The 12,689-nt window shown below is 41.5% G+C and overlaps 1 protein-coding gene across 3 annotated transcripts in view; it reads right to left on the bottom strand.

The window, feature by feature from the left end:
* Positions 1-7,936, bottom strand: part of AGPS (alkylglycerone phosphate synthase) — a 50,475-nt gene extending 42,539 nt beyond the window's left edge. The window contains exon 1 of one of the 3 annotated variants that reach the window (XM_021552519.3): positions 7,710-7,936. In XM_021552519.3, coding sequence (XP_021408194.1) covers positions 7,710-7,903 — 194 coding nt within the window. In that variant the 5' untranslated portion in view covers positions 7,904-7,936. Of the gene's footprint in view, positions 1-7,449; positions 7,544-7,709 lie in introns of those variants that run through there. The other 2 variants (XM_085585129.1, XM_085585130.1) reach the window with 2 other exon arrangements.
* Positions 7,937-12,689: the final 4,753 nt, after the last annotated feature.

Raw genomic sequence — 12,689 nt, 5'->3', positions numbered from 1 at the left:
TACAAGGCAGTGCCAAAATATATATGCCAACAATGATGCATGAGACAGGCTAGAGAAACTACCTGCAAATCTGGAGACAATCAGAGCAAGACACAAAAGGCCAGGCCCTAAAGAAATTGGTGATATGAGATAAACTGATAATGGCCAGGTTTGAAACTATCATTAGTCCTGGTATCAGTACAGACAGATACTTCCCACAAAATCATGGGGAGGTATTATTAATTAAGGACACAAAGACAGACTCAGATATGAGGTTTTTCTGCTACACTAACCACATTCCCGTCTGCTTGCCTGTTCTAAAGGCCTAATTTCCTAGGTTGCTGTTAACCCTGGCACTTTGATCAGGCTCTAAAATACAGAACAGAGTTTAAGAGTTTTAACTCCTACGAGTTTATTTTCTGCTTGAACTATTTCTGAATAAAATTAAGAACACATGATTGTGTCAGACAACATAACTCCCATCATTGGTGTGATGATAAAGATTAAATTAAAATCTAAAACAAGTTTACAAGTTTATAGAAGAATAGTTGACCCAAATATCTTGGCTACCTTGTAACACAAAGGCATGGGATTTCACACCACCACACACAATGGGCAGTACTATATCATGTGGCAAGTAAACAAGAAACTTAAACACCCAATTTTAATATTCTAAACTGTACTGAACAAGTCTGAGGTTTCTATTTGGAGACAGGAAGGGTTGTTTTTAGAATGAGAATGTTACACATACATGTTGTATGCATAGCAAGATATAATTTGCACACCCTCCTGGTTTTCTTCTCAGACTCCGTTCCAAGAATTATATATATATATAGCCAAGACTCTCGCCAACATCTGACATTATTCTCACTTTAAACTAAATGTCACTGTAGCATTGTACCCAAACTGTCTTATTTGGGCGAAACAACACCTTTTCTATTCAGTACATTAACTTCAACAAAATATCAAGCTCATTAACAATCTCATTTTTGAGACAGTTAATGTGCAAAATGTGAAATGCTTTAGTAAGAAATAGTAGCAACGGCAGTACTTTCTTGCCTTCTAACTTAAATGATTGAAGTTCACTATTGAAATATACATAGTACAAATCAAACCTTGCTTAGAGATTTTTAAGGTGTATGTTTGTATATATGCACATGAAATTGTATTGCCTGAAAGAAACCAAGTCACCATGGAAGCAGTGACAATAGATTAACACAGTGTGACTAGTTTAAGTGAATTTAAATATTCCACTTTCATTATAATGCCCAACACTAAAATCCTAGTTTGACTCACTGGATAGGGATTTTTACAGTTGGGAGGCAGGAGGGTGACCCCTGGCCCACCAGCTGAACTAGTGCTCCTGAAGAATCCCATCACTCAGCTGGGCAGGCAGAGGCCTTGGGCCTACACTATTCCAACAAACTGTACCTGCCAGCACTGTTCAGGTCTTAGGTTTTAGTGATTGGCACAGTGACTAGATGAAAAAGTTCTCATCTCTCCCACAGGAAGCTGAAAGATAAGCACAGAGTCTCCCACAGACAGCCAAGGTTTCTTTGGAGAAGCAAGATGAATGTGCAGTTCAATCCAACTGGAGAAATGTGACCCAGGTGGAGCAAAGCCCAGATGCTCCCATCAGTTTCCTCACAATAACCACTGACATTGTCAATTCAATCACCACCGGACACTCAGCATTAAAATCACATACACATAAAATATTCACAGGCACTTCTGTTGCACAATGGAAGAGCCAGCAGATTTCTGGAAATCAATTCAAAGTGGCAATTTTAAGGACTACCACATGGGCTTAAGCACCACTTTTTGCCTAATGTAACCCAGTCTTGCAAGTAGTAGAGTTCTTGCCTCACTCAGTGTGTGGGTGCAGTAATACTGAGGCAGTATTATAGTGGTAAGGTGTTACAAGAAGACATTACCCAAGGAAAAATTCCTAAGAGCCTACCCCAGTTGGATTTTGGATTACCAATCCAGCCCCCCAGCTGGAAATTCAGAACCCTTTCCACGGGTGGTACCAGAAGATCACTCTCTCTCTCCCCTGGAGCAGTGTCTGGAGTTCAGATTATACAGTCAATTCTCAACCAAGCAACACCACAGAGTGCTGCTGAAGACAGCAGTAAATTAGCATCAGGTGCCTGAAATAAACAGAGAACATGCAGCCCAAGGAATTGTTTCAAAAACTGATTTGTGAAAGCATCATTTATCTGGAAAGGAATGCCATGCTGCAGGCAAAGAGTATCTGCTGTTATTTTTATTTTATTTTTTTTTTATTTTGTTATTCTTATGATTTTTCTCTCTTGGAAGACCTTCCCTGCAGCAAACCCAATATAATTGTTCTCAAGTCTGAAGTCATGTAACACCTGTTTTACAACCTTAGACACATTCTAAGTTTGTGTATTTACTGCTGCCTTTCAAACTGATTCCATGAATTATATCTATAAAAATCAAATATATTTACTTATTTATTTATTTAATCCTAAGTGATGAGATACTGAATATTTTTAGAGTATGGGTTCTGTAGTCCACACTTTCAGCTAAGCCCCGGCAGCTGCACATACACTGATTCAGTTGCTATTCTGTTTGAATACCTAATACAACACCACAAACCTAGGTTCATAATTGCAGTTTAAACCTACAGTAAGCAACAAATGCAGACAACCAGATTTCTGGCATAAGACATCAAGGCTTTAGGTACCCAAAAGCAGAGTGCTTTTCTTTAAACTATTCTGATAAAACAAGTGTTCACTTTCCTTACACGTGTTCCTAGCCTTATTTCACTACTCTTGATTTCACCATACTGTAATAAACAAAGCCCCAAGGAATAAGGAAATTAGTGTGTCTCTGTGTTCTTCCATAATAAATAAAGTCAATTAGGGTCAATTAAAGATCAAGGAAAGCCAAGATATTATAATTGTTCTTCTCAGTAAACACTTGGCCAAATGATCATTCTTATGCAACAAAATACTTTACTAGAAGCTCTCTCTATTCCACCTACTACTTCAGCTGACATCAGTTTCACTTTGAAGAGACTGCTCTACTACAAAACGCACACACATGGCTACTTCAAGGTAGTAAATGAAACAGCACAAAGAGATCAGTCCTTTGAGAAGTATTTCCTGAAAGCTTGCAAAACCAGGAAATCTGCTTTGCTGTCTTAAAAGAAATAACTTAATGAAGGAATCAACTATCTGCCATTTTTCTGCCCAAGTAAATTCAGTTCCTGGACACATTTTTACCCACCTATAGAGAATCTTTTAGCATGCTTTGTAGCACATACATCACGGCTCAAGCTTTCTGGCCTACACCATCAACCCCAATGGTGTTCCAGACAATAGCCCAGTTTTGGATATAACAACACTACAGAGGTATTAGGCTTGTCCATCACATTCAACCTGCAACTGATTTTTAATACTCCAAGTAATTTATTTTCTACAGAGGTACAGTAAGTGTACAGAGGTACACTTCAGGATAGCCTAGCTGACTGCAGTCTGCTACACTACTGATCTCCTTACTTTGCTTAACCTCAAAGTAGCTTCTAGTCCAAGTAATTACTTTAGTCTATTACATTATCAGATTATTCTAATTCTATTCAGTTTAAATAAACAGTTATATACACATTCATTTTCTTGTACATAATGTACATCAGGAGATACTACAAAAGTCTTTCAGGTTTGCTGTAAACTGCTAATTGCTTTCATATAATAACCTATATTGAGCTTCACACATTAAACACACTTTCATCTAAGTTCTTTTTCTAATAAAAATTAGGTAATTAATATATCCAGTTTGGCTAACTTGGTATCAAATTATCTAACAATAAATATTGTATTACTTAAATTCTTATAGTTGCATGCCAGGAAGATGAAATGTATGAAAGCTATTTGGAGCTATAGACAGGAATTGCTGTAACATATGTTATTATAAGTTGTTTCCATGAGTGAATCTTCTTTATCTGTTCCTCAGGTATTAACTTTGACTAATAATTAATTGCTTTGATGCAATCACAGAACCTCCTGTGAACTGCCACACCTTCCTCAATGCAACAGGTTCTTACCCTTCTGATTTCTTAAGAGTGGTAAAGTAGCACCAGCCCTTTCCTTCTTCATCCTTTTTCATCATCTTAAACTCAGAAGTCAGCTACACCAGGATACATCTTAGCAACACATGTTGCTTAACCACCGTTCTCTAAAGGATGAAGTCCTTATTATAAAGATTCCTCTGAGTATTGGGGGTAAGGTGCAAAGCCCCTCTGAAGACACTTATATTCAAATGGTACCAATTCTTTAGGAGTTAACTGATGTTGCTGCATAATAACATCATAATCGTTAGCAGCAAGAATTTCAAGTGTCTATATGAAGAAGGTAACACATTACCCTGAACAACCTGCCTGTGAACTTGACACACAGCAGACAGCTCACTACATGCTTATCCCTTAGTTTTCCCTGTGTAACAGGATGCCCACAATAATTAAAACATATTCACAACCCTCTTTTCGTCCCTAGGAAAGCAGCTTCTCCACAGAGATAGGATAATCAGGATATGCTGTCCAGCCTTCTGTTGCAGCAAAACAGAATAAATTTTAAGCCTACAAGCTACTGAGTCAACATTTAGTTAATCTAAATGAATTATCCCTTTTAACAAAGACTAAATAATAGAAAGTTTGATTTGAGTAAGTTATACAAGTTTTCTTGAGATCAGCATCAGTGCATGATCCATCTCTGAGGCACTCATACTTTTGAGCACACCCAGCAGTTACTCTGGTACAACTCTGTTCTAGGAAGTTGTAGCACCTGACTGCTTCCAAAGCAGTTCAAGTTGAACACTTCACGTATATACAGTTATTCTGAAGATTAAGTAAATTTTTAATTCAAGTCTCACCAGCAAAGCAAGCTTACCAGTCATCAAAAGTCAACAGCATAACATAAAAGGACAGGAAAAGTAATTTCAAGGAAGAGTTATTTTCCAGCTCAATCGTTTTACCAACTTTTTCAGCATGCCTATCATCTTCTTCAGGCTTCAACACACATTGTGTAACTATGATTCCAGCTTTCACTGCAACACTCAATTAAAATATTACATTTAAGCCAGGAATGCCACTGAGAAATAACATCTCTCTACTCTCACAGTGCCTAAGATTTCCCTCAAGAGAATACTCAAACAAATAGATAGTTGCTTGTCTTCTGTGGAATTTTCCATCTCAATAACTATAACTTGAAAAAGTAGAAACACATCAATATGCATTGCTCAGTCTTCCAAGGCATTTTTATTTGGAAACAAGAAGAATTAGATTAGACCCACAGACTCAGTCAATACCATGTGCTCTTCATACTCCCCTTGCTGGTGAGAAATAGTGTCTGGATAAGATCTTTAACAGTTTGATCATGAACTATCAACAAGAAAGCCATGCTTTAGAAGTCACTGTCTACTGACTGTTAGAAAAACAGCCGGAAAAAAAAATTCTGTGATCACAGACCTAAAGTACTACAAACGGTTTTTTTCCATCAAAAAAAAAAATAATTTACTTGCAGAAGAAATGTAATATGAGGAGAGTGGAACTGAATCTGCTAAAGTAGCGTCTATAGCTTTGCTACTATTTCAAACACTACAGGAAAGATGCAACAGGTGTAAAGAACAACAGCTTCGCTTAAGGTACTTTTGGCTACAGCTTTGCTAGGAAAAATTAAAGTAACAATTCAAAAGAGGCAGAAGAGCTGAATCAGCATTCAATAGACAAGAAGACATCATCCAGCTTTGGATTGTCCTAATATTATTTAAAAAGGCATGCACAGTCTCTAGGTCAGTTATTTTTACTAGATTTTTCCAGCAACCTTCTTAGCATCGCAAATAAAAATCAGCTCCAGATTAGCTGGGAGTCACTAGAACAAGACTCAGGCATTCATCATTTCCCACTCCAAATCAGTGTAGGCAACATAACTCACTCCTCTATCACTCCAAAACCTGGGTATTATCCTCAAACATGAGCTCAACGAAGATCCACATAGCCTAGCTATAGTGAAGAATTTCCACATGCAGCATCTTAGGTGTGTTTCAACCATACCTCAGATGTTCAGACAGAAACTTAAGACAGAGATAAAGATCCCTTTATGTTTTTCTTGTTTCTACACATACAAAAAGGCAGCATTCTAAGTACAGCAAGAAAGTTATACCTCTAGTGAAGAACAAGCTAAGCTTTCCCTTACACCCCCACAGCAAATTTTCATTCTGAGTCCAGATCAAGTTATTTACAGTAAAAATACTAACCCATTATGATCCTGTAACAAATCCTAATAGGGGAGAGCAATATCAATAACTTGTAGAAGTACAAATGTTAAGTTCCCCAAGCCTATGTTTCCACAGAGAAAGAAGCTATCTTTCAGGTCACAGGCATCAAAGGTTTGTTTTCTCCTGCTTTTCACATATGCAATAACTGGCTGCAGAAATTATACAGCAATCCATTTAAGATAAATCCCTGAAAAACAGCTAAGCTGGTATTTTTCCATAAACAGTGATTTCTTCCTAGATTCAAACCAAACAAAAACTCAATATGGAAGGCAACAACTTCAGAACAACCCATCTGTCCCAGTGAGCAGCACAAGCATCAAATTCTCCTCAATGAGAACTAAAAGCTTTCAAAGCTGTTCACATCTGACCATATGTGCATGACATCCCAGTCCTCCCAAAGTAGGCAAGTTCAGCTTGTGACTGTAGGCCACAACTTGCCTATTAGGAGAATCCAGGCTGTTCCTTGCTCTCTTTTTGAAAAGGTTGAGAGCAAAGCATAGGCTGAATGGATTCTCCTCAAACGAGGAACAGCTCCTCTATTCACTGCTTGCCCAGTTTGCCTCTGGACTACGCCCATACACTAACAAACGAGTTCCTGTACACAGTTCGAGAGAGAATAGGAGGTTGTCTACATCCTAAGCCTTAAAATGCTCTTATAAGATAGAAAGGGGGAGAAGAAAGTCACAAAACTAATACAAGTCCACTCCAACAGAAAGGAGGCCTCATAATAACAAGTTACATGGAACTACATAATGGTATTATAATCATAGCATTTAAAAAAAAAAAAATCTAGCAGAAAAACAAAGCCAAGAGCCAGTGAAATAACTGTGAACTAGAGAATTTGACTGCTTTCCCTTGGTGTCATGTGACCTGACTCACTACTACAGACAGCAAGAACCAGAAAAAGTATTTGATAGCTCTAAAATCATTCATTTCTAAGAAAGTTTTGTTAGAACCTCACACGTGAGCACACTCTGCCAGTATTCACATCAGCTGAAGGTTTCTGTGAACAGCAGAGGACCAAGAGACCACAGACCTTGCTCTTCACACGTGCTGCATTCCTCATTAGAGAAGCCTCGACGTATTTTACGAAAACGAAACTTCTCCATCACATCTACAGACGTGAATCAGAGGACCATGAACGACTTCCCATTTTAACACCATCCCACTTACTACAGAAACAGGTAAGAGGCTGAAGACCACCTTCTTTCGCTTTCCTCCAGTGCCCGCAGCGGAGAACGGCTTCAGCCATGTACATCACCCGCGACCGGCACCCGCCTCACCCGCCCTCCTCCCGCGGAGCCCACGCGGGCCCCGCCGGCCCGTGCCCGCGCCCGGCCGGAGCAGAGCGCCGTCCGAGCCCGGCCCGCGCTCCGGGACCGCGCCCGGCCCGGCCCCGCCGCCGGCCCGCGGGGACCCCCGCCCGCACCCACCGCTTCTTCGGGATGGAGCCGGAGGCCGGCCCGGCGGAGCCGCCCTGCGCCTTACAGGGGCTGGGGGAGAGCGCTCCCCGCCCCGGGGCCCGCGGCGAGCCCCGCAGGTGCCCGGAGATGATGCGCAGCCGCCGGCGGGCGGAGGACGGGGAGCCGCCGCCGCCTCCCGCTGCCTCGCCGGCCGCGGCCGCCATCGCTTCCGCGTTGCGCCGCGACCGCCGCCGGGTGAGAGGGCGCGCGGGCGGAAGGCGCCGCCCGGCGCTCCCCGCGCGGGCCCGGCCCGGCCGCGCCCCCGCCCGGCCCCGGCCCGCGCCTCGGCAGCGCCGGGCTCGGGGGGAAAGCGTTCGGTAAGGATTCCCGCCTCCGGTGCTGTAATTACAGCCCCTCTGGGTCGCTGAACAAACGGGAGAGAACACAGAGTGTCCTTTAGAGATAAGAATTGCCCAAGTTAATGATGAAATGCTAATTAATGACAATAGCATAGGCGGGTTACTTAAGAAATAGGTCGGTGAGGTGGCAGATAATCCGACAGGTGTTGCAGATTTTATCATCGCTGTTGACAGGGCCACAAAGCCCTGGTGAGCGCAGGGCTGCCGAGCCAGGTGCCTCTGTGCCTGTGCAACCCGGCTGGCCTGAGGGGGAGGATCCGGCTGCTGATCTGCTCCCCAGAAATGATTGCTGACCCACTGCTGGGAATGCATCGCCTGCTGTATGGGATACCCATCACTGGGCCGATCCTTGCAAAAACCGGCCATCCTCACCGTACTTGGGACCTGGCAGAACATCGGGGATTCACTTTGTAGCATCACTTTGAAGAGGGCAACTGGGATTTAAGGGGAGATGCAGATTTGATGCCAGCCCCAGGTGCTTTCTGCTGTGAATTTACCTTGATGCACCTGAATGCTCAGGAAAGGATGCAAAAACTGGAAATACTTTAAAGTAGAACAGGAAAATAGGTTTTCTGTCTTCAAATATGTAAAAGATTGCTATGGACTGAAAGGAAGCAATCTGCCCGTCATGACTCAGCTAGGTTGGTGAGAAGTAATGAGCTCAAACTGCAAGATATAACTTCAGTATTAGCATTAGACTATTTTCTGATGGCAGTGGAAATGAAAAACTGTTGTAGTCTGCCTAAGTAGAGAACCAAGTCACCTTCATTAGCAGCGTTAAGAACAGACAACATACATCTATCAGACATACCATTATAAGCAGTTCTGCTCAGGGCAAGGTGACCTGCTCAGATTAATTCCAGCTTTTCCTCTGTGGCATGAAGTATCTCACATGTTGTAGTCTACTCAGTTGTCACACAGGACCTACTTTCATGATCGGCTTTTGCCACTGACTGGCACCGACCAGCTTTTTGGAAGTCCTGAAGTAGATTGCTGGGATCTACACAATGACTGATAGTTTGATAATGACATTTTGTCTATCAATGTTGATTTATTTGTTAATTTCTTCGTCGAATGTTTGTTACGTGAAATACAATCCCAGGAAAATTGATAAAGCTCTTACCCTCTTCCAAACCTCTTCTAAGGACCTATTTCTCCCATGATACTTCAACATGGTACCTTTCCATGAACTAAGCAATTTGCAGGAGGTTCCCCAGGGAGCAGGCTGTACTGCACAAGCAGGGAGCCTTGGGCTCAGTTCCTCACCTCACATGCAATATTGGTGCTTCTTTGAGTCACAGCTCCCATATATATATCAGGGATAACAGGATCTCCCCAGAGAGACTGGTCTGAAGATAAATACACTATGGACTGCGTGACAATATAGGACCAACCCCAGTAATGCCTACTGATGAGAAGCAGTTCATAAAGCCACCCAGGTGTTATTACTGTTTGTTTTGCTTTTATTCTCACCATTGCTAATTGATTTTATACCCTTTGTATACTTTGTCTAGAAAGTAGCCTGCAATTTTCCTGGGGCAGTGATTGCACTAGTTGCACTCAGCCTTAAGTTAGGTTTCCGGTATTAGTGCAACATAAACAGCTGTTGTGGCAGTTCAATAGTTTGGTTATGGAGTTAAATTTCCCCCCGTGAATAATTTGTACACAAATTTCTGGATTAACTCATGCATATCCACATTTAGCTGTCTGCTGTTGCAGAGGCAGTCTGTAGGGAACAAATACGGGTCTCAACTGAATTTCCATTCACATTGTTTACTGAAGTTCTGGGTATAGCTGGGGGGACTTTGAGTCACAGTTACCTAAAACTTTCCTCATTGCTGAATGCTGCCAAGTGAATACCAAATCCCCTGTAGTAGGCTTCAGGTTTTCCTAGAATGTTTCCTTGGATCACAGTCACTTGTAAGGAACAATAATGAGCCAATTGGTCATTTATTTGATCCTAACTGTAGAGCTTCACAGTTAAAAATTGGCCTCAACTAGAATCTAATAAGTAATATTTGTAATCACCTCACAACTTGTTTCTCAAAAAAGTTCCAAATTAGTCTTTAAGTATGTGTGTGAACGAAGATTTAACTGGAGATGCTAGAGACGTAGTGGTATGATTTGGAAACTCTTGAGAGCCTTGTCTTTTGCAAAGCAGAGGAATAGCTAAGTCACACCTTGTTTTCGTGTGAGAGAGGTATTTTCTTACAGTAAGACTGCTAAGCTCCTACCAGTGCTCTGCATGCAATCCCTGCTTCCCTTGGAAGGATGGCAATCTTCATAAAAAGCAGCAGAAACATAATGTGCTGTCAGATTGTGAGGTCACTGTTTCTCATTTGCTGAAGTGAACCACTGGCATGTTTTCAAAAACTGTATCTAATTTAACCATATAATTCATTCTGATAAGTAGTAGTGCCAAGAAGAAAATTTAGGGAAAACAAATTTGAAAGTAATCTGTTGTGACACCAAAGAGAACTTTTATCAGTAAAAATACCAGCAGATCTACAATGCAGTAGTTGGAAGTATTCTAATTGTTGTTGAGCCAAAGCAGCAGCCTTTGCCATTCCATGAGCTGTTCTGCCCACAAAACTGAGTGCATCTGTAAGCATAAGTGAGATGCCAGCTCAATGTGACACCTCATGCCAACAAAGGCCTGCATTTCCAGAATTCTGCACATTGGCATTTTCAGAAAATAGTTTTAAAGCCAGTTTACAGTGTAAACAAAATAAAGTTGCCAAAGTACTGTAAAGTTTCAGAGAGGTCTTCATAACAAGGTGTCTCAGAGTTCCATTACGCAGTGGTCCCATGAGAGACACGGACGGAGCATGCTCTCAGGACAAACACTCCACTCCTAGGCAACCTGCACACAGGCTGTGCAAAGGAAAAACTCTCCTGATAAATCTTCTTGCCTTGAGTGGAGTCTGGAACAGGTTGTAGAGAATCACCTAATATAGCATGAGAGCCCCTGAGATGTAGGTATCAGATACAGAAAATTAATTGATGGCAAGTAGCAACTATACATACATCTGGGAGAGAAGGTACAGTGTTACTACAGTGTAGTAAGAATTTTGAAACATTTCAAAGAAGTGTTATTGAAACATGAGAAATTTCCCAGTCCTGGCAGGAAGTGCAGTGCTGTAGTACATGTCTGTGCTATTCCTTTACTGACTAAATAGCAGGAAAAGTGGGAAAAAAATGGAAAATGGAAACTAATTTTTTCAAGACTCTTCATTTCGTGGTGCTGCTTGAAAGGTTTAAACAGAAGGAAACACCTATTGAATAAGGCGTGTTCCAGATGTTCTTGCCTTCTCCAGTTCAACCACTATTAAGATGTGATTGACACGAATGTATTAGAACACCTTTTTGTTCTGTACCCCTGTACAAAAGACACCGCCTACAGAAGAGGTGGGGTTTTGGCTGCCCTAGGTTTAGGATGGGTGTGGGACATCCACAGCTGAATCATGGACTCAGAAGAAGCTGCTGAGGCAATAAAGGGGGGAAAAAGGCATAAGCCCTTGAGATAACCTCTGGATTAGTCATTTTTTCACCAGGGAGGGAAAAAAAACCAAAACAAGTCTACACACATTCATGAACATGTCATTCAACACCAAGTAATTCATGCTCTGTGAGGAGTTTGTTGATATGGAATGGGCCAAGAAGTTTCCATAAAGTAGCCAATTTCTCTAAGACCTACTTAGGCATTGTGTCACTTTTACAACATTAGCAGAGTCCCTAGAAAAAGGCACTGCACTCATCCCTCCATCCATCCATCCATCCATCCATCCATCCATCCATCCATCCATCCATCCATCCATCCACTACCAGCTTACAGCACTGTGAGCTCAGCCTGTCACCTCAGTGCCACAGAAGAAGAAAGGCCAGGTCTCAGAGCTTAGAGCTACGAAGCAGCCTGCAAGACCTCAAGCCATTGGCAAGGATCAGCCTGGATTTGAAAGGTTACACAAGGATAGGAGTGATAATAGGGAAAAAAAATTGTAAGAGAGAGCATGGGCCACGAATGAAATCTCTAATTTAGGGATCTCCAACCAGAAGCTGACCTTTTTTATACAGAAAAGGTTAGTGGGCAGTAGGTTCTCTCTTTAAACATACAAGAAATGCAGATGTTTTGGTATATGGTGGTCAACTCTCTCCAAATAAAGAAAGTGTAAAAGGAGCTCAACTATTTCAGCTTTCAGGCAACAAGATGACCTGAAAGCTTAGAAATGCTAGAACGTAAAAGTAAGTATGTATCTGAACAAGAGATGTTCACTGAGAATCAAGTACTAAGTCCTTGTCCATATTATATTTAAAAGTTCACATAGATTCCTCAGTGAAACTGCTGTAACTCCACTAAGCCTTCCACTGGTGCTCCAAAGCAGAGTTATTAGTGATATATTTTCACTGTTGCTGTACTTGTAACTCCAGACAGGAATTTTCTGTATACCAATTTTGCATGGAAGAAAAATACTTTCTAAATTGTTAGCTGTATGCATGGATAACTTTGTGCATCCCTCCATTGAAAGCTGACAAAGCTGTTTGCCTCTGCAGATGGAATGAGATGCATCTCTGTTTCTTCTGATTACTTCTG

This window comes from Lonchura striata, chromosome 7 (assembly GCF_050655825.1).
Source record: "Lonchura striata isolate lonStrDom1 chromosome 7, ASM5065582v1, whole genome shotgun sequence".
Lineage (NCBI taxonomy): Eukaryota > Metazoa > Chordata > Aves > Passeriformes > Estrildidae > Lonchura > Lonchura striata.
Note: the sequence above shows the minus strand (reverse complement) of the source record. Positions and strands in the feature narration are given on the sequence as shown.